The sequence below is a fragment of the Mixophyes fleayi genome, chromosome 7 (assembly GCF_038048845.1).
Source record: "Mixophyes fleayi isolate aMixFle1 chromosome 7, aMixFle1.hap1, whole genome shotgun sequence".
Lineage (NCBI taxonomy): Eukaryota > Metazoa > Chordata > Amphibia > Anura > Limnodynastidae > Mixophyes > Mixophyes fleayi.
This window is the reverse complement of record NC_134408.1, coordinates 140,804,124-140,826,117: the sequence shown is the minus strand read 5'-3', so window position 1 is coordinate 140,826,117 and position 21,994 is coordinate 140,804,124. Positions and strand designations below refer to the sequence as shown.

General features: G+C 39.6%; 1 protein-coding gene across 1 annotated transcript in view; it reads right to left on the bottom strand.

Annotated features, from left to right (window-relative positions):
- The window catches only part of LRP1B (LDL receptor related protein 1B), a 728,477-nt gene that overhangs the window by 381,205 nt on the left and 325,278 nt on the right, over positions 1-21,994 (bottom strand). Inside the window, exon 21 of the mRNA XM_075181401.1 lies at positions 6,979-7,179. Within this exon, the coding sequence (XP_075037502.1) occupies positions 6,979-7,179 (201 nt within the window). The remainder of the gene's footprint in view (positions 1-6,978; positions 7,180-21,994) is intronic.

Here is a 21,994-nt window from a genome sequence, read left to right as displayed (position 1 = left end):
GTGAAGAGTCAGAACAGAATCATATATTGAAGACATAAATAACTCGCTTTCTTTGCAGCGTAGGGAGGAGTTGATGGGGAGGTTGATGAGGAGGGTGGGTGATAAGGAACAAAATGATGCACTTTCATTTCTCATTAAAGAGAAATTTCAAGTCATGTACTTTACTAGGCTGCAATATGGCTGGAACATCCCCACAACAAAACCTGAAATCTGCTGTGTTTATTAGTACTGTAGAAAACAGTTTTCTGCATCTTGTGCTAATTGCATCCCTGGGTCATCATCATCATCATCACCATTTATTTATATAGCGCCACTGATTCCGCAGCGCTGTACAGAGAACTCAGTCACATTAGTCCCTGCCCCATTGGAGCTTACAGTCTAAACTCCTTAACACACTTACACAGACAGACAGACAGACAGAGAGAGACTAGGGTCAATTTTGATAGCAGCCAATTAACCTACCAGTATGTTTTTGGTGCGTGGGAGGAAACCGGAGCACCCGGAGGAAACCCATGCAAACACAGGAAGAACATACAAACTCCACACAGATAAGGCCATGGTTGGGAATTGAACTCATGACCCCAGTGCTGTGAAGCAGAAGTGCTAACCACTGAGCCACCATGCTGCCGTGTCACTGTGTCCTGTGAAATTTCACTGGTCTTTACAAGGGTCTTCTCTATTTGGACTTGGGAAGTGTCCATTTTTGTTAACTTTTTCTTAGCGGCTAAGGGGGCCATTTAGAACTGGATGGAAGTAAATTATTTTGCGTAAGATACGCATATTAAAAATGCATATGCATACGCCCGTATATAGTTTTTTGCATATCGGTGATCCGTGTACACTAAACCCATGTTCACGTGTTTATGCCAAAAATAGACGTGACTCCATTCAGAGTTATGTCTTTTAGGAGGTGTATCTCATTGGGTACCGGAGGCAGCACCATCTAGCTTGTTCTGATTGGCTGATTGCGTATTGACCACTATAACTTGTAGAACTTAATTCAATAGCATCATGCACATTTATTTGAATTACTCAATTGACATTTCCATGTGGACTACTGCAGGAAAGAAGATTCCAACTGGAATTTTAAAGGAGAAAACAACGGATTTCTGTATTGAATTTAATTTGTATTTTTGAGCTTGTATTTAACTACACGTTATATTGAAAATACAAGATTCACATTTATTAATTACTGACAAGACTGTATTCTCTCCTGTGCACATGACACTTCATTACATTATTATTCTGTGCACAAATAGCATAATGCTACTAGCACTGCCCAGCCCGCTTTCTGCATGGAACATTAGTATAGAAACTTACAGATATTGTTATGTCCTACATTTGATACTATTTTTCAGCCGGATGCATCTGAAATACACAGACGTAGATATACTTTTTTATGTGCATTGTTTGCAATGTGTGTTTGTTTTGCTTATAAGCCCCAAGGGACCTGATTCATCAAGTCAAATATCTGCCGATTTTGTGTATCTTACTCAAAATCACTCTGCGGATGCCCGGAACTGGGAGAAACGTCCGTGAATGCAGCTCTGTCTACTGCATCCACGAACGCAAAGGACACTTAGTGCAGCCTATGATTTCTAGTAGTGAATGGGGCTTGGAAGGGGCGTTCTCCAGTGGGTGTAGTACCTATTAACGGTACTGACTACCCCGACACAGAACAGAAAGACATGAGGATTCTGAATGAAGACTACACCGACCTGTGAAAAAACCTACTTACCGGAATGCAGAAGACTTCACATAACGACTATCTGTCTTGTCGGCTGGAGAAAATGACGTCATCAGCAATCGCGACTTGGCTTAAAGCAGCAATGGATGGACCCGCCTGCATTTATGTAAAGTAAGTAGTCTTTTAGGGGTTAGGGGTGTTACGGATATTAGGGTTAGGAGTTAGGGATATCCCTAATCCTAACCCTAACGTTAACCCCTAAAATAGTACATTACATAAATGATAGGCGGGTCCGTCCATCCCCGCTTTTAGCCAAGTCACGATTGCTGATGACGTCATTTTCTCCAGCCGACAAGACAGGGAGTCGTGATGTGAAGTCTTCTGCATTCCGGTAAGTAGGTTTTTTCACAGGTCGGTGTAGTCTTCATTCGGAATCCTCATGTTGTTCTGTTCTGTGTCGGGGTAGTCAGTATCGTGAAACTGACTACCACCGTCTCCCGTAGTCAATGTACAGTAGGGTCTTGCCAAACTTGAGCACAGGTAGCCAAGTCCGAAACCAGCTCTGAGCATCTCAAAGTTACTTGTTTTTCTGCCGTATCTCTTGCTCCAGGTAGAGGGCTAGTCTAAGTCCTGATCAGTAGCGAAGATAGTCTCGTATAAATGCTGTAACATGTGTTTGCAATCAGGAGCAACTGTAAAAATGTATTATATCTTCAGTAGACATTAAGATCATCCTAATAAATGTATTTAGTTGAAAAAAATAGTAAAACAAAACATTTTAAAAGCATTAATGATGTTATTATTAACAGATCTTATCTTATCCTCAGATCGGCTCCTTGTTGAATGAGATAGATAGATAGAGAGATAGAGAGATAGATAGATAGATAGATAGATAGATAGATGGAGAGATGGAGAGATGGAGAGATGGAGAGATGGAGAGATAGATAGATAGATAGATAGATAGATAGATAGATAGATAGATAGATAGATAGATAGATATGAGATAGTTAAGTGGTTAGATACATAGATAGATAGATAGATAGATAGATAGATATGAGATAGTTAAGTGGATAGATAGATAGATAGATAGATAGATAGATAGATAGATATGAGATAGTTAAGTGGTTAGATAGATAGATAGATATGAGATAGATAGATAGATAGATAGATAGATAGATATAAGATAGTTAAGTGGTTAGATACATAGATAGATAGATAGATAGATAGATAGATAGATAGATAGATAGATATGAGATAGTTAAGTGGATAGATAGATAGATAGATATAGGATAGTTAAGCGGTTAGATAGATAGATAGATAGATAGATAGATATGAGATAGTTAAGTGGATAGATAGATAGATAGATATAGGATAGTTAAGCGGTTAGATAGATAGATAGATAGATAGATAGATAGATATGAGATAGTTAAGTGGATAGATAGATAGATAGATAGATAGATAGATATGAGATGGATAGATAGATAGATAGATAGATATGAGATAGATAGATAGATATAGGATAGTTAAGTGGTTAGATAGATAGATAGATAGATAGATAGATAGATAGATAGATAGATAGATATGAGATAGTTAAGTGGATAGATAGATAGATATATAGATAGATAGATAGATAGATAGATAGATAGATAGATAGATAGATAGATAGATAGATATGAGATAGTTAAGTGGTTAGATAGATAGATAGATATGAGAGAGATAGATAGATAGATATGAGATAGTTAAGTGGTTAGATAGATAGATAGATAGATAGATAGATAGATAGATAGATAGATAGATAGATAGATAGATAGATAGATAGATAGAATTATGAGATTATTTTTAGTTGCCAAAATGAGTTGAGAAATCAAATTGAAGGAAATTGCAGATACCAGGTCCAAGTAAGAAGCATTATCACCCCTCTGGGATAACCATAATGGCAGTGATCTCCAAATAAATTAGGTTTTGCCCGGCTAATGAATTAAATATAGCTTCCGGGGGAAAAAAATATTACATTTAATCACAAGTTTCATCTTCTTGTCATGAAGTGGAATAATGAGAAGTGTTCTATGATGGCATCTCTCACTAGCATGAAGAGTGTTATTAATAGAGTCTGAGATATATCTATATATTTGCTGGCTAAGTGCTCTGCTTGTGATAATGTCAGCTAGAGTTACTGTACGTAGCGGGAATGTCAGCTCACCTATATAAGTCCACAGGATGTCTGAAGTCCTCTGTACTAAAAAAGACAACTACTGCTGGGTAATTTGCAGAAATGTCAAATAAAATTCTCTAGTGCTGGCTTTACGAGACTCCCAGCTCTCCAGCAGCGATGGAACTACAAGTACCAGCATGCACACAGCTTGCCTACTTCTCCTAAAGCGCAAACTTACCAAAATGTAAAACGATGGTCTTGTATTTTATTCTTCACTTGTCATTTTATAAATATAAATTCTGATTAAAAAAGCGACATTTTCTGCCAGGTCAGTTATATTGGTGAATATATCTTCATTATCGGTAAATATATCTCTAGTTGCGCTACATTGGGGTGTCTGCGCCGACTGTAATCATTTTTGAACTGCTCATTCGCTTGGAAGCTGATTTATAAAGAGTTCAGCTAAATAGTGTACTGAAAAAGTTCTGCAATTTTTGGTAATTAATGTTCTTAAACTATTCAAAAATACTTTACAAATGCGCATAACTGTTGGAAATTGTTTGAAGTGCTTTTCTTTAGGAGGACACTCTAATTAAGAGGTTTGTGATCTGTCACTCCGGACCTTGAGGCCCCAGAGTAGTTTTTTGGGGTCCTCTGATTGTTAGATTTGCAATTCATTTTATTGTGAACTGCCTAATTTGAGGTTCTATAACAATAACACACTGACACCTGAGAGCAGCTCAACCGAACCTCCGAAAAAGGAAAAGTGGAGCTTGCGAAATAGCAACCAGATGCTGACTATCACTGATCTAGTACGTTCTAGAAAATGATAGCTACAATAGGATTGGTTGTTATAGGCAATTCCTATTTTCCTTTATAGAAAGTTTGATGAATCAACTCATTGTTCTCCCAAAACAATGGCACCCTGACATTTGGGGTCCCAGCTGAAAGAAACTTGAGCACCGTCAATCTCAATAATTCTCCAGTGCAATTGACAGATAGATAGATAGATAGATAGATAGATAGATAGATAGATAGATAGATAGATATTGTCACTTGTGAGTGCCAATCTCACAGACAACTACGACATGGAGCTGCTTACCAGGCAAAGGCTGGGCCGGAAAACAGAAAGGTACAGAGCAATGAACAAGCTGAATGATGCAGCAGGATCATGAATTGTAACCTTTAAATAACATATTTATCAATGTTTTGAGCGGTACACTGTTTGATTTAGTTTTGCATTTACCAAAACAAAAAAAAATGTTACCGAAATAGCTATCTGATTGTGCTGACGATGATTCAAGAATTTGGTTGACAATTAGCTGATTCTAAGAGATTATTTATCTCTTTGAATGTGGCTATTTTCATAATGTAAACAGCTGGCACATTGTGAATACAATATCTGCTAACGGACAGAGCCGTGGAGAGCTAACACGAGCCACGCGGTTAGAGGACTTTCCAGGACCTCCCTCCTCCTAATCATCCGTCACTTCGCTGTTGCTGTGACCTGTGATATTGGGTGATACCAGTTGAGCTGGATGTTTAGGGGGCCGCTTCGTTGCCCGCTTCTTGCTTGGGACTGCGGGGCCCCCAGAGGCCCGGGCACTGGGGTTTTCACCCCAGCTACAAACAGACCCAAGTACAAACAGTACTGAGACTTACATTCAGGACACAGAGTAAAAAATAATTCTACATTGGGTCAGTTTTAAAATCAGGACGTGCCGAGCACGAAATCTTTCATCTGTGAATCAACAAACCATAAACTGTCCCTCCATAAAAGTCACATTTAGCAACTGTCAATTTAAAATATAATTAATCTAAACAAACGGTTATATAGATATACTGAATAATAAATGTATATTTCTTGAGTGCAGTTATAGTGTGAAAATAGTTGTGGGGAAAGTCATGGAATGTTGTTTTTTTGTGCCTTCTTTTGTCCAATTTTGGATTTAAAATAAACATGATATTTAAAAATTATAACAAAGTAGCACTCTGGCAGAAAAACAATATTAAGTTTACTTGATAGATATTTTGGGAGATATTTTGTGACAAGAGAGGATATGTATGTTGGTGCAACTTTCTTGATGGACTTGTAAGTTAGTAAAAGTATTTTATATTGGATTCGGTACAAAACAGGCAGCCAGTGTAGAGACATACAGAGTGATTCAACAGAGGAATAACGATTTGCAAGGAAAATCAGTCTTACTGCAGTGTGCAAAATAGATTGTAGGGGTTTGAGTCTGTTTTTGGGAAGACCAGTAAGGAGGGAATTGCAATAGTCAATGAGGGAGATGATAAGTGCATGAATTAAGGTTTTTGCAGTGTCTTGCGTCAGATATGTGCGTATTCTGGAAATGTTCTTTAGATGTATGTAGCAGGATTTAGATATAGAGTCAATGTGGGGAACAAAAGATAGGTGTGAGTCAAGGATTACACCTAGGCAGCGAGCTTGTGGGGTGGGATTTATGGTCATGTTATCAACAGAGATAGAAATGTCAGGTATGCTCTTGTTGGTGGGTGGGAATATTATTAACTCTGTTTTAGAAAGATTAAGTTTGAGTTGGCGAGAGGACATCCAAGATGATACTGAAAGCCAAAGGAACTTATTAGATTTCCAAGAGAAGCGGTACATTCTACAAAAGAATAGCTGGAATCTGATTGGTTGCTATAGGCAACATCTCCACTTTTCAAACCCGCCGGAAAACTCTCAGCTTGATACATTTACCCCTAGCTCTCTTCCACTCATCTAGAAGAACCGTAGGGGATATCTGTTAGAACAGTCCAAACCTAACATTAGTCCAAAACCCAAACTTATCCGACCTAGCCTTATACCAATTTCTGGATAAGTTTTATATACTCTACTTTTGGGATCCAGTGCAAGCTCTCCATTATGTTTTCCAAAGAGATTTTGGGGCCTACTAATGTGACCTTTGCTCGGGCTCATTAAGGTCTTAAAGAGGCCCTGATCCATGTAATGATTCCCATCAGTGCCACCAGAGGCGGAACTAGAGAGGTTGTAGTAATGAGTTGTAGTAATGTAGTAATGTAGCAGTTACAAAGCAGCTGATTCTCAGTATGAATGAAATTTAAGAACTAAAAGGAAATGAAGGAGATTAAAGTGAATCAAACAGAAATATACCACATATTTCGCCTTCATCAGATCCATCAGGACAATCTCTTCTCCCATTGCAGAGCTTCTCAGGCTGCAGGCAGATGGAGGTATCATTAGCGCACGGGTATTTGGGTGGTCCACACATATAACCTTCGCAATTATCCTCATCAGAATGGTCCTCACAATCAATATCGCCGTCACATACCCATGCATTGCTAATGCATCTCCCTTGGAAAACAAAAAACAACAGGGATATCAGAAGACAGCATTTAATCAACCAATGTTCAACCTATCAATTGTGATATTATTGAGGAATTTGTCCAATTTTGCTTCTTGTGCCTCAATAATGTCACAAGTTCCAATGGCTGCCTCCATAATAACTAGACAATGGGCACACTTCAAGTTAATTATTAATAGCTTTAGAACTCAAGAATTGAAAGAGAACAATTATTACAAATATATTTTTAGATGTGTTTTGTCAAAGGTAAGGATGATTGTTCTTGTGCTTTGTCCGTTGATTGGTCAGATGTCTGGGAGACTGGATTGGTGGAATCTGCCTGCCGAGTGTGTGGTTAAATTGCTCACAGATTCAGTTGTTCAGCAATGGGACCGAACAACCAGACTACAACTTTTGTGGCCAGCAAAAATTATCTGCTGTGTTACAAATTGTGTCTAGCGTTAACCATTTCCAAAAGGCTTAGCAAACAACCTTCAAAAGTGTCCCCCTAAATTAGTGCTGCTTTCCCACAATTAGTTGTATCTTCCTATGTTGCCTGTTCTCAAATTTGAACTTAATAGGTTGAACATCACAATTATTCAAAGCATTCTATACTATGGATGGGAGGTATGTAACTAATGCACATCCTGCTTTGATTGATGTGGACTCTGTCCATTGGCGGATACTTTAGTTTCACACATTATTGTGAGCAAGTTTGAATACTTGGTTGTCGTGAGGAAAGCGATTTGCTCCTCGCCTTGGAAATAGTGGCCACAAACAGATGTTTGGGTGGAAGATGGGGTACCCCAACCAATGTGCTAATAGATGGTGCTGTCCAAATGCAGACAGACAGGGCTGGTGCTACCATCAGGTGATCTTTTGGCACCAATGGTTAGAGGTATTCTAAGACACGGAATGAGTCACTCATCCAATGATTTTAATGACCTCGCGATGCCCCCACACAGAGCGTCAGCTGCTGATACGAAAGAGAAGCAGCCAGCCAGTTCTTACATGTGAGTGTGGCAATTGGCTGTGATGTTACGGCCAAACGCCACACACCCAGTCTAAGAAGCTGAGGATGCTGCCCCCACCAGCCGCCTGCCAACATAATAAGCAGCGGGTTTCTGGGGCGATGCTTTTGAGTTCACTTTGTCATACTTTTACAACACAGAAACAATATATATGTGCCCACATAACAAAAAAACAAATATTATAAGCTATCTCAAATAAAATACATTTGAAATCCCATCTATTGTGTATTCAACTGTATAAGACATGTTAAAACACTTTAATATTGGTGATAGTTTTTCGTTCTTTCAAGTGGGATTGGTAGAGACAAGACGTGAGTCTTGTTGACATATGTTTCATCTCTAATATCAATCATTGAACATCTCCCGGAAAAAAAAAAATTCAATTGTCTCGTACTGGAAGTATCACATTTGAATTACAAATTGTTTTATTATGCAAAATAAAAAAAAATAAAAAAAGTGAGATGGTTTTTATCCCACAAAGCAATTCAGTGAAGTAAATCAGCTTAATTAAATACATTTTACTTCCCAGCATCCAAGGTAGAAAAGTAGAATAGTAAATGTATTCTTGATTCCACAGAGTAGTTGCACACTGTGAAAATAAAGATCCTCTATTTAGAAAAGGAGTTTATAAGCAATTGTTTTAAAATCTTATTTTTATTTTTTTAACAAAGTGGTTTAAAACGCACCTCTTGCATACACGCAGTGGAGGAAGCTATTCTACTGGCTGAACCAATAGGAATGAAGCCGATCGATTCACTAGGAACCAGTGACATCGATAGAGTATCAAAGATGTCCCAGGTCCCTAGAGAATTTATAAACACATAGTTCATTTGTACACGTAATTAAAAGTTAGGGTCATGCAGTTTAAAACTGTACTTGTACCAGAAAAGTGTACCTTAAGTAAACAAAAGGCTTAATTACATTTAAAGAGACTTTCAAATTAGGGAAATACCCGGAGAGACATGCAGTAAGGATGCTCACCAGTTTGCTAACTGGGAAGGGAGGGTGTAATACTGTAATAATACAAATTGCATATTTTTCGATGACCCTGTTCCTTCAACTGTCTACCTCAGTCTGTACCTGGAATTAAGCCTTTTGCTTACTTTCCTTTCACCTCCTCACATCACATCACTGCCCCTGTCACATGCAGACCTGTCCTCACTAACACATCACTCATCTCCTGATATAATCTGTGCTGCTGGGAGACCCTGCTCCTTCCACTATATAACTCTCAGTCTGTGGCTTCCTGCTGCCTCCATTCCCCTCCTCACATCACGTTACTGCTCCTGTCCCATGCAGCCATGCCCTCGCTAACACAATCACAGGAGTGGAGAAGTCACTGTTTCCCACAAGCTCATCATATACCACCAGAATTACGTGAATCGTGGCGAAACGCGTCATAAAGGTCCCACTTCACTAGGATGAGGGCAGGATACTGGAGGGTTGGCTGCTCCCCCAGAAGTCCATCGAGCTATCTAGAATTCGGAAATTCCGGGAGAATGGGCAAGTATGCTTAATAAGAGGGAACACACGGACTAGCAGGAAGTGAATAATGATATTAAAAAGTGCTCTGACCCTTGTCCCATACACTTAAACAATACAATCTGGTCCAATTTGAATACACATTATTTGTGACATGTCTAAATACCATTGTGTATATTGTTTATAGGACAATTCCAAATAACAAGCTAAAATAAGGATGTGCTGACACCCGCATTCATTTTTCATAGTGGAAAATGCAGCAAATCCAATTTTGTTTTTATGCAAACCTGATAAGATGGTCATGAAAATTTCCATAGCTCTTATATTGTGAGAAACTGGCGGTTTACCTGCATGACCAAAATGTGGGAGAAGAGCTTTTATTTGCTAAATATTTTTTATCGAGATTTCATGTGGGAATAAGGTGTAAAATCTGCATGTATAATGATAATGAGTTAATTTGTTCTACATGAGGATCTACGTTGCTGGCAATGATTATCTATTATTGTTTGTTATTAATAATTCTATCTAGTCATTGGAGTTGAAAGTCTGCAGCCGACGACAGACAAAATTCCCAAATTAGGACAATACCCTACACTATTTTTGAAGCTCAATTGTTACGAAAATATCAATCAGACAGCTCCTTACCCTTAAAAGAAATAACCTCCTTTTCATCAGCATTCCTCACTCCCTGCTATTTTTCAGAATTCCACCAGTGAAAGGGTTCCCACCTACTTTCCTTTTCTAAATGCATTTTCTATAAATTTTTTGCGCATGTAAACATGTCTTATGCTAGGAACGATTATTTCCAGTGTTACCCTATCGATTGCTGGTTCCATGACGTTTTTCGGGGCACTACTTGTTCTATTCTTATTAGAATTTAACTTTTAGAGCTAAAAATTAAACAATTTCTTTAGTCAACCGTAAGTAAACACATCTGGAACGCCTACAGCGCTCTTTATAATTCTTCTAAAAGTTCTAGTGAAAACATTTGCCGTGTGCAAAAAGACTAGTGTTAACAAAAATTTTTCAAAAACGCCATTCATTTTTTTACAGATCTCTGCTGATGGGTCTCTTACCATAGTTTGCAACTTATCACAATGTTAAATTCCCTGGATTGTCCCTATTTTTATTTTATTGACCCACTGAACAGTACAGCTGCTGTTGTTCTATATCACACTTGGCAACTTCACATCTTTCCGGGAGATCCCGGAAGTGAGATCAAGTGCAAAGTAAGAGAAGGGAGGTGTGGCCCCATGGATCGCCTCATTTTGACCTAGCACCTCATGGCGCAATGCTGCGATTATTTCCTCAGATCGCGGAGTTGAGGGCAAAATGACGCAATTCTGCCTGTATTACTCACCTCACTAGTAGGTAGGATGCGGGAGGATGTCTTCCTCTCCCGGGAGTACGGGAGAACTACCAGAAATTCAGGAGTCTCCCGAACAATCGGGGAGAGTAGGGGAGTATGTTCTATATACCAGATGCAAATCTCACTATCTCGCTCTTAGGGGCATATTCAATTGTTCCTGTTTTCCGCCGCAGAAAAAGTATTACCGTTATTACGGTAATACTAAGCCGGATTTCAGCTCGCAGCTCCCTGAGCCGCGAGCCAAAATCCAGTGAGAAAGGTACCGTAATAACGGTATATACGCGCACTAGTGTGCATGCCGCGTTCCTTTAGGCAGTAACGCCAACAATTGAATATGCCCCTAAGCTTGAGAAAGGAAATTCCCACTTCAGACAACATTGTCCACTAGACAGAATTGTTCCCTCTATAGTTCCTGGACACCAGAATTATGTAGCATGAGACTGATGAGGACGCAGCATATCAATTCACATGTGACAATATAGAAGCAGGAGGCACTGCATGCCCCATGCCTCAGAGTAGTTACAAGCTCCTAATTAATTGATAGGCCATAAACTGATCCTGGACACTATGCAACAAAAACAGTCAGCCGTGTGCTGAAAGTAATTTGAAGGTTAACTCGTAGGATGAATTATGGTTCATTACGATGTCTAGTGCTTGGAAATTAAAGCCTTGGGTGCACTTTAAATAAAAAAAAAAAACCTGTATTTCTCCAGGAGGCATACGCTGGATTTTACAGACAATAAGAAAAGACAGAGGCTTTAATGGTTTCATGCAAAGTTCTGAAGAACCAAAGTACAAGGAATTGATTTCTCTCCAATTGCTGCTTCAGTGACTTTATAAAGCCAGTTTTGGTTGTGTATATTGTGTCAGGTCAAGTGCCTAGAGAGTCACAGGGGACGGAGACCAGACGTAACGCAGAACTCTGAGGCACAATTAGTCCACAGACAGTGCAGTCACTTTAGGGATGAAATAGGAGCTTGTTGTGCAGGAAACAGTGATACCTCCCTGTTACAACACAGACTTCAGCACACAGTTGTTAATCAGGTCCCAATCTAGGCTAAGCATTCCGAAATCACACAGAGCAAAGATTTGTGTAATTAGTGCAGCCCCTTAAATGAATATTCAGTGTTCTAATTATTTCTAAATTGCCCATTGAGAATTTCCCTAAAGGCACCCCAGCTCATGCAACTGTCGATTTAATTGAATAATCTTTTTTTTTTTTTTTTTTAATAAATTTGCAGTTAAAAAGAAAAAAAAATAACAGTAATATCAAAGACGAAAACAAATGGCACTATCTGTGATTTAAGTACCTGTATATTTAGGAAACAAAGTCATGGCATTTTTACCTAATAGAAACACATAATATTGACCATATGTTAATATTATTTATAGTAGAAGAGTCTGCTGCTTGCAATGACGATATAGTGAAACTGTCAGGTGGGTACCACAAAATTTTAGGGGCCCCGGCAATACAAAATATGGCAATGTCAGGCTACACATATCCATTCCTTCTGTAGGCTCCGCCCCTTTTCTTCTCTGAGCATAGGCAGGGATGAAGCATGCATGGTGAAACCCAGCTAGGACTTTCGGTTGGACTGTCATCACCGGAATACTCTATAGTATAGCCCTATAGCCACCATAACCCCAGTGACGGCTATAATTTTGTCCTGGTACCTGTTTGCTACACACACTGTAGGTCATATATACCCTACTTGCCAACTCTCCCGGAAAGTCCAGGAGACTCCCGAAATTCGGGTCAGTCTCCCGGGCTCCCGCGAGAGCTGGCATTTCTCCCGCATCCCAGAATTCCCTTGCTAAAATGACGCGATTCACCGAGAATCAGGATTTGGTCTGACCCAACAGTCGGGAGGTATGTCCTACTTCACACTGTTATGCTGTGATGGCAGAGCTGCATGCAACTAACAGTAGTGCACACAGCATTGCCTGTTTATTTGTATAAAATGAAGACCATATTACACAATAGTGCCCCCCCCCCCCCCCTGTCTTAAGTGCCCCGGGCCCCCCAGAACCTTATTCCAGCTCTGCTAAGAATAGCAGTATTTCAGGAGGAAAAGGACAACAAAGTTTAACGGAATGAAGGGGCTGGTCTTACACGTGAACTATGTTGGATTTTGATGTTAACTTTTTACTGTTTCTACTATGTACATGTGTATACACCAAGCCCAAGTGGTGCGCTTAGGGGGAGTTTCCTGTTACCCAGAAACCTCCAAACACTCAAATCACAACATTTCTGTAGGTCAGTAGAAGAACAAATTACTAGGAACATCTCAGTTAGAACATGCACTAAAAAAACCACTTTAGTGAACTTTGGCTTCAACAAAATGGCCACCGTTGCTGTGACTTATTTTGGGATTCTAGTTTATTGTTTTTGTGTCCTTGTGTTTTTCTGTTACTAGGAGGAGACAGTTGTCTTAGGATGGGGCAGGGTAGGTGAAGCACAAAGAAGGGAGTGCTTGAAAGAATTAAGGGACGTCTGGTCAGGCTTTGTATATATATATATATATATATATATATATATATATATATATATATCTAAATATAAAAGCCTAGCGGCGTGTGTTAGTCTGTGTGTGTAAAAAAAACAACAAGCTGCAGCGCCACCTGCTGGGCGGAGTTATACACTGACCTACTAAATTCTTAGCATTGTCTAATATATAAAAGTAAAAGCCTAGCGGCGTGTGTTAGTGTGTGTGTGTGTGTGTGTGGAAAAAACTATTTTCTCAGAAAGGGCTCATCCAATTGACCTGAAATTTGGTATACTGACATTATTTGACAAAAAAATTAGAATAGTGAAGTCAGTTTACTTCCATCATCCCCCCTTCCCCCCGTGGGAAGGGTAGTAAAGGCTAAATTTACGAGTTGAGGGGTCAAACTCATTTTCGTGAGGTAATTTTACCTCATGAACACACATTAAAAAGGGCGCTTTCGTCGGGAAGTAACGCTCTTCCCCTGAGGAGGCCTGGGCTATGGCCCAAATGCATGACAAGAACCTTTTTAAGACCTTAAGTAGCTTGATTTGACTAGAATGCATGAGTATCATGCACGGGTTAACTTGTATGTATATATATATATTCCAAAGACAAAAAACCTTACGGTTTAACATGTCCAATTAAGGTTCTTTATACACAATCTACAATGTAAGAAAAGGATTGAAACTCTTCAACTCAAACTGCAAAAAGCAATGAAATTACAACGATTAAGGCAGAAACCTTAATGGACGTGTTCCTTGCGCAATACAGACATGGTATGTCATCACATCCTGTGGATAGCTGCAGATTCAGCACTATCATGGAGTGAGATTGCTGTCACTCACAAAATGGTGGAGCTGCTAATTCACAGATTTGTGTGTTCATGGCTTTTTGTAAAGTGAAAATATTGATAATAAATTTATGAACTTAGGATTTCACAGCAGTTAAAAATAGTGAAAGCTAGATGGGCCAAGTGGTTCTTCTTAATCCATAATAAACTAATAAACAAGAGTGTTTACATTGCTCTACTATATTAGCCTCTACCACCTCTGTTAGATGCCTATCACACCTGTCCCCTACTGTTTTGATAATGTAATTTTTCCTCAGATTTCCTCTAAACCTAGTACCTTCCATTTCCAGTGCATGTCTTTTTTTCACATATCCCCAACTGCCCACCAGCTTTAATCTCATGTTACCTCCTGTGTACCAGTGTCTCTCACTTGACACCCCATTCTCACCAGCTCTATTTTCACTTGTCACCCCCTTTGCACCAACGAATCTTTCAATTGTCACTCCCTGCTCACCAGCTTTTGTCACATGTCACACATGTATGTATGTGCAGGCAGGCAGTGATGGGATGAAGTATGTATGTTCTGGCAGCCATTGGTACATATGTATGTTCTGGCAGGATTTGGTGCATATGTATGTTCTGGCAGACAATGGTGGGGTGCAGTAAGCATATTCTGGTTGGCAGTGATGGGATGAAGTATGTATGTACTGGCAGCCATTGATGCAGTATGTATGTTCTGGCACACAGTGGTAGAGTATGTCTGTCTGTCTGTTGTGGCAGACACTGGTGGGGTACAGAATATATGTATGTATATGTTCTGGCAGGAAGTGATGGGGTGCAGAATGTATGTTCTTGCAGGAAGCAATGTGGTGCAGTATGTATGTAAGTATGTTTTGGCAGGCAGTGATGGGGTGCAGCATGTACGTATGTTCGTTATGGCAGGCTGTGATAGGGTGCAGTATGTATGTTGTGACAGACACTGGTGGGGTGCAGTATGCATGTATGTTCTGGCAGACAGTGGCGGCGTGCAGTATCTATGCATGCATGTTCTGGGAGTCAGTAGCGGCGTACAGTATGTATGCATGCATGTTCTGGCAGTCAGTGGTGGCGTGCAGTATATGTATGTATGCATGCATGTTCTGGCAGTCAGTGGTGGCGTGCAGTATATGTATGTATGCATGCATGTTCTGGCAGTCATAAATGTGGTGCAGTATGTACCACATTGTGCTTATCACCAGCACCTGCAGCACTGTAATCACCTCCCCAGTTCTTAAACTTGAGTCCTTGTTGATGCTGTCACCAGTGAAAGCAGACAGACTTTTACAGCGATTCTGATAGAAAAGTCCTCCAAGACAGGAAGTGATGAAACGACTGTCAGGTCAGCTGTGAGTTATCCCTCCATGGTTTCAGCAGCAGAGTTCTCACACAGCAGTACAGTACAACACTGGGAAGGAGAAGTGTGTGTGAAAACACTACATTCTGCTGACGAACCAATGAGTAAAACACAGCCCACAGCAGGCAATGAGAAGTGGGTGTGTATAGATTATCTGCAGCTTCTCTCCAGTACATGTCACTTGTAAATAGGGACATGTCAGATGCTAATGTCCAGATACCTCACATCTACTCCCCGCTGTTATCACCACTGAGTGTGATCAGTACAAGTACCACAAAGCACTTTTGAATAAATCAACTGATGTCACTGAGGGAGGTTTACAATGGATTCACTAACAGCTGTCTCAGGGAGAGATTAAACTCTCAATTGAGAGCAGTGCTTGGGCTAATAGTACTACAGGGTGCCCCTCCCATATCCCCAAAACACTAACCAGCCCCCCTGTGGTTAGAAAATGTGGGTAATTTCTTCAGCTCAGAGATGAAATTCCCTTAGCCAGAGACTCAGCCATGTTTGTGCTCTCAGGTGAAGCCAGTCTGAGTACACCCAGCACAAACCTCTAACTGACATGTGAAAAGTTATGAAATCCCCTATATTTAAAATGGGGCATATTTTACCAAATTGTAAAAAAAACTATAACTTTCTCAAAATTTTAAACCCTCAAAGGCACTCCTCAGCCCTAATAGCTTTCTTATAAAACAAACCCCAAGTCTTTAGACCTCCTGTACACTGAGTTACGCTCTCCCAAGAAAAACCCCAGAAAAACGGTAACTTTTGCAAAACAGGAAGTGTAAAAAAAACTGTGAGATTTTAAACTTTTGATTATTCCTAATTTTTCATTTTTTTTAATGAAATTTGGCATGCGGCACCTATGGCCAGTTCTTCATTTCAGTTTAATAGCTTTAATCTTTTCAAAATGTAGCCCCTCAAACACCATGACCCCCTCTCACAGATTTCTAATGGTGGAATGTCGTTTGTTAGATGCAACCTTAATATAAGGGCATGACTGTGCCCTTATAATACATGGATAGATAGATAGATAGATAGATAGATAGATAGATAGATAGATAGATAAATAGACAGACAGATATCCTACTCAGTAGATATTAATCTACCTTCAGACTTGACAAATTCAAGACAGACCAGGATGATTCTGCCTCACAGCACTGGGGTCAGGAGTTCGATTCCAGAACTGGGGCAGGGACTGATGTGAATAGCCTTCAACTGCAATTTGTTTTCTATAGCCTCAATTTCATGTATTGTCATATGCAAACTTTTAATACACATTTTGCTGAACCAAAAACAAAATCTCCTCTGAAATTGAACCATTAATCCCTCTGAAATCTTGATTCAGTTAATGTAACCTAATAACATAGTTAAAAGAATGACTGTTCTCCCCTCAGATGTATGTGCAAACATCCGATTTGTACAATAAATTATACAGTAATCTTAATTACGTAAATACCTCAAGACCGGATTGAAACTAATATTGGACATGACATGTTCTCTGTAATACACACTGCTACCTAATGCATGTTTTGCACTATTTGAAACCTTTTATTGATTTTTAAACATGCTTTCTAAAACATATCCTGTCTGGTATTCATTGAGATAGTGGAGAGTGATAGTTTTAGCATTCTATTATGTAGATATATGCATTTAGTAGAGTAATCCTGAAGCATCGCCCGTCTCCGTTACCTGACATCTCGATTAGAACTCGCAAGCAATCAACAAGATAGAGACAGCAATAAGCCTAATGTCTGATTTAGAAAAGACTTGGTGCCAAGTAAATTGGCCTTATCCCAAAGCAAATTGATGTTATTTTCACAAAAGCATTGCTCTCTTTCTTTAATGTGTTTTATAGATACAGAGCACTATAGGATTTGTTTGTTTTTGTGTTTTCCTTTCACCTTAATGAAAACAAAACGCTCTCCTTAAATGGGAGAAAAGTGACTCTGCGCCAATACACGAGCAACATATTATCAAATAAGACGCGGGCTTCAATGAAGGGAAATTCATCTCTGTCGAGAGACACGTTCCGTTATATTTTTAGAGGCTTTTCTGTGACATAAATTGGAATATAATGTGATCTGTTGTTTTATATGAGTGTTGTTTTATACGTGGCATGCTGCCACATATTGTGAGAGAGTTTATAGTGTGTAACTTGCTTTCAGTCTCAGGCTGAGATACAGTTAGCTGCAAATTTTACCCGGGTGCATAACTTGCACCCGGGCACCAATGATTTTTCCTTGTGCTTACCTAAAACAGCATAGATCTAAACTGACATGACTAAACTGAGTATTTTTTAATTGCACAACCAAAAACGAGATAAAACTGTGTTAGAAATTGACTAAATAACGATACAAAAACCTAAATTGGTTTATCTCATATCTCACTCCTAAAATATACCTAGGGCATTTGATGACACAAAGGAGCTATTTATTAAGTCTTATATCATGGCTTTTTCCGCATGGTGTAGGCATTTCTAAGCAGAGCCGTAACTTAGAATTCTAGCGCCTGGGGCGAGAAAGACAAATGCTGCCCCCCCTAGCCCTCAAGTTTAACCAAACGAACCTAAAACATTCCTAAATTGCGCCCCCCCCTTCAGCATTGCACCCTGGGCGGTCGCCCCTATCGCACAGCCCTAGTTACGGCCCCGTTTCTAAGTTACATTGCTATGTAGCAAAAGCCTAACATAGGAGATATCACAGATATCTCCTGCATTAGGCTGTTTCGCATTAAACTGCAGTCCCCATAATTTTCCATGGGGACTGTGGTGTGAGGCTATTTAAGAAGCTCCAAAAATCCTAGCCTTTCGGAGCATGATCCCCTTGGTTAATGGTATTCTACCCTATGGGGAGAGCACTGCGTTAGAGGGACCTTTGGATCCTTCACCGCAGACTTCCTGCTCTCCTCTCCAGTTTCTATCGCATAATGGCTTTGCCCATGAGTGACCTTAGATCGCGCGTGCACAAAGCCATTTTGCGATAGGAACTGGAGGGTAGAGACAGACTACCGCAGTTTTAAGATAAGTAAAGTCATTGCTGGGACAGCCTCCTATCGGTCGCGCTGTTGCAAGATGAGTTTTTAATAGAGATGCTCGGACTCGAGCCCACCCGAACTTAGGGGATCCGAGTAGGCTTGCGAGCCGGCTCAGTACTTTCACGCATCCTCGGATCTGAATTGAGGCAAAACATCATTGTTGCGCTGTTGGATCTCGCGGGTTTTGGATTCCATAAGTACCTCCCTCCCCAAGAGATCCAGCGCCATTGCTCACATAGAAACAGGGGTAGCAGTGTTCTTGTCACTCTCCAGTCTCTAGTGACATTGCTCAGTGCCATTGCTCACATAGAAACAGGGGTAGCAGTGTTCTTGTCACTCTCCAGTCTCTAGTGACATTGCTCAGTGCCATTGCTCACATAGAAACAGGGGTAGCAGTGTTCTTGTGACTCTCCAGGCTCCAGTGACATTGCTCAGTGCCATTGCTCACACAGAAACAGGGGTAGCAGTGTTCTTGTCACTCTCCATTCTCCAGTGACATTGCTCAGTGCCATTGCTCACATAGAAACAGGGGTAGCAGTGTTCTTGTCACTCTCCAGTCTCTTGTGACATTGCTCAGTGCCATTGCTCACACAGAAACAGGAGGGGTAGCAGTGTTCTTGCCACTTGACCAAAATTGAATGGAAATGACTGGAAATTAATGTTATTGAGGTTAACAATAATGTAGGAACAAAAAAAGAGCCAAATTATGTGATTTTAGAAAAAAAAAGGGATTTTAGAAAAAATAGGGATCGAAAACCAAGACCAAGACACACGAGGGTGGTTTTGCCAAAACCAAACGCAAACACGAAGTTAATCCAGATCCAAAATCAAAACACGGGGGCTAGTGAACATCTCTAGTTTTTATTAAGTGCTTATGCAAAACCCCATTAATTAATAAATAACTGTCTAAGTTTTATGCACATTACACAAGAATGTCAGCGCCTTCTATAATCATTTTTTAGTTCTATTGTCTGTGTGTGGCCACTTGTGACCCGTGAGTGACCAGACACCAATGCCTAAAAACGGCATCTAAAACGCCAATCACTGGTAGCACACCCAATATGTACCAGTTTGGAAATGTCTCTATTGTCTTGACCCTGATGTGGTTTTATTTTCGTTGTAAATAATATTATGTATTCACCTTTCAATCAAAAATAAAGAGTCCAGGGGGTAAATGAATCAAGCTCAGAGTTTTCCGGCGGCTTTGAAAAAACAATCATATTCTAGCTATCACTTAGTTAGTACATTCTACAAAATGACAGCTAGAATCTGATTAGTTGCTATAGGCAACATCTCCACTTTTCAAACCTGCCGGAAAACTCTCAGCTTGATACATTTATCCCCAGATCTATGGGCTTTTAATTACCAGGTCTGACATGTACCAAAACCTTTTGTTTTAATGTTACTATATGTGTAGCAATGTAATCTGGATCCTTGTAATATAAGAAACGCAGTAAACTGCCTGTATATGAAAATAGATATAATATTATATTACCAACGCCTTATATCTGCTGTATGACATATCTCATGTTGTGCTCAGACCTGACTGAATGGGAGCAAGTCTCTAGTGATACACTGTCACGTAGAAGATACAAGGTTTAGGTAGCGCTATAAGAGTGTTATTAACCAGGGTGACCTCACCAGCTTCGCCCAGACATGTTTATCGCCACAGCACCAGGACGATTTTCAGTTTCAATGAAGCAGTCACTAATATGGGACTAAGTTCTGTGATAGAGTTTCATAGATTTCTCAGTAATAATAATTCTGAACAATAATCTTTCCTGGTTCTCTTCTTTTCAGTTCTTAGCACCGTTTTCCTATGCATACAGTTCTCTTCAATGTAAAGTTGCATGTATGAGTCGATCATACTTAACAACTTTTAAGATCCCCGGAGAACAGGTCATGTGACAAGTGTAGGAGGGCCCCGCCCTTATTATAAAATGAATGATGGGGCGGGGCTTAATGGCGCGAGTGACCACAAGTCACAAGAGGTTGCCTACTCCTCCGGGAGTATGGAAGGACTCCCCGAAATTCGGGAGCCTCCTGGAAATTTTCGGAGAATAGGTAACTATGGAGTTGATAATGCTGTCTACGTGTGTTTTGCCTTCACTGACCATCATGCTGAGAATCTTTAAGTGTGTTTCGCTTTGTGGGAAGATTCGCGATTTTAGGTGAACCCATTAAAAAATCTTAATTTTTTTTTTTTAAACAGCCATTTAAAATGCAATTTTACCGATATGGAAAGAGATTTCTAGAGCTTGTTGTTAAAAAAAAAAAAAGACCTTTTAAAAGACAATATTGGTCCGAATGCAAAAATAGCTTTGAGCGTGGTCTGTTGCAAACGGATTAGTCGACTTCAAAATATTGAAACTGGTACAAACGTTTTGCTCCTGTCCACGTTCCGTCATGCGACACCTACACCTCGTGCAAAATGTGCACCTTGGCTTTGGTAAAACAAACCTAAACACATTTGCTTATCCATAATGTGCAAGTACATATCATAATACACACAATATTCCAAACAATCTGATGAACATTTAGATTAAAAACATTTAAGAACAGTTTGGGGCAGTTCTGGTATGAAGTAATAATCCTACAGTGTGAGCTGCTGTAAGACAATCATTGGTGAGACTTGAGAATACAGGAGCCAGTTATACCAGTAACAATCATATACAGGATCAAATATTCCTTCCTTAAAATTATAAAGATGTGGGGCCTGATTCATTAAGGATCTTAACTAAAGAAACTTTTTATTCCAGGCTCCAGGACAAAACCATGTTACAATGCAAGGGGTGCAAATTAGTATTCTGTTTTGCACATAATTAAATACTGACTGTTTTTTCATGTAACACACAAATACTTGATAGCTTATTTGTACACTGAAATTTAAAGTTGATATTTGTGTGCTTCATGAAAAAACAGTCAGTATTTAAGTTATGTGCAAAACAGAATACTAATTTGCACCCCTTGCATTGTAACATGGTTTTGTCCAGGATCCTGAAATAAGACGTTTTTTTAAGTTAAGATCCTTAATGAATCAGGCCCGTGGACTTTGCATCACTAATATAAATTTCTGCAATTTATAAGGATGTGGACATTGCATCACTAATATTAATTTAACGAACTCTACATTTACTGCCGTTTCTCATAGTTTCTGCCATCATACTATATGCATTGGATTAACAGACACTCAGGTTAAAGACTTTGTTATATACTGATAACAGGACTATACT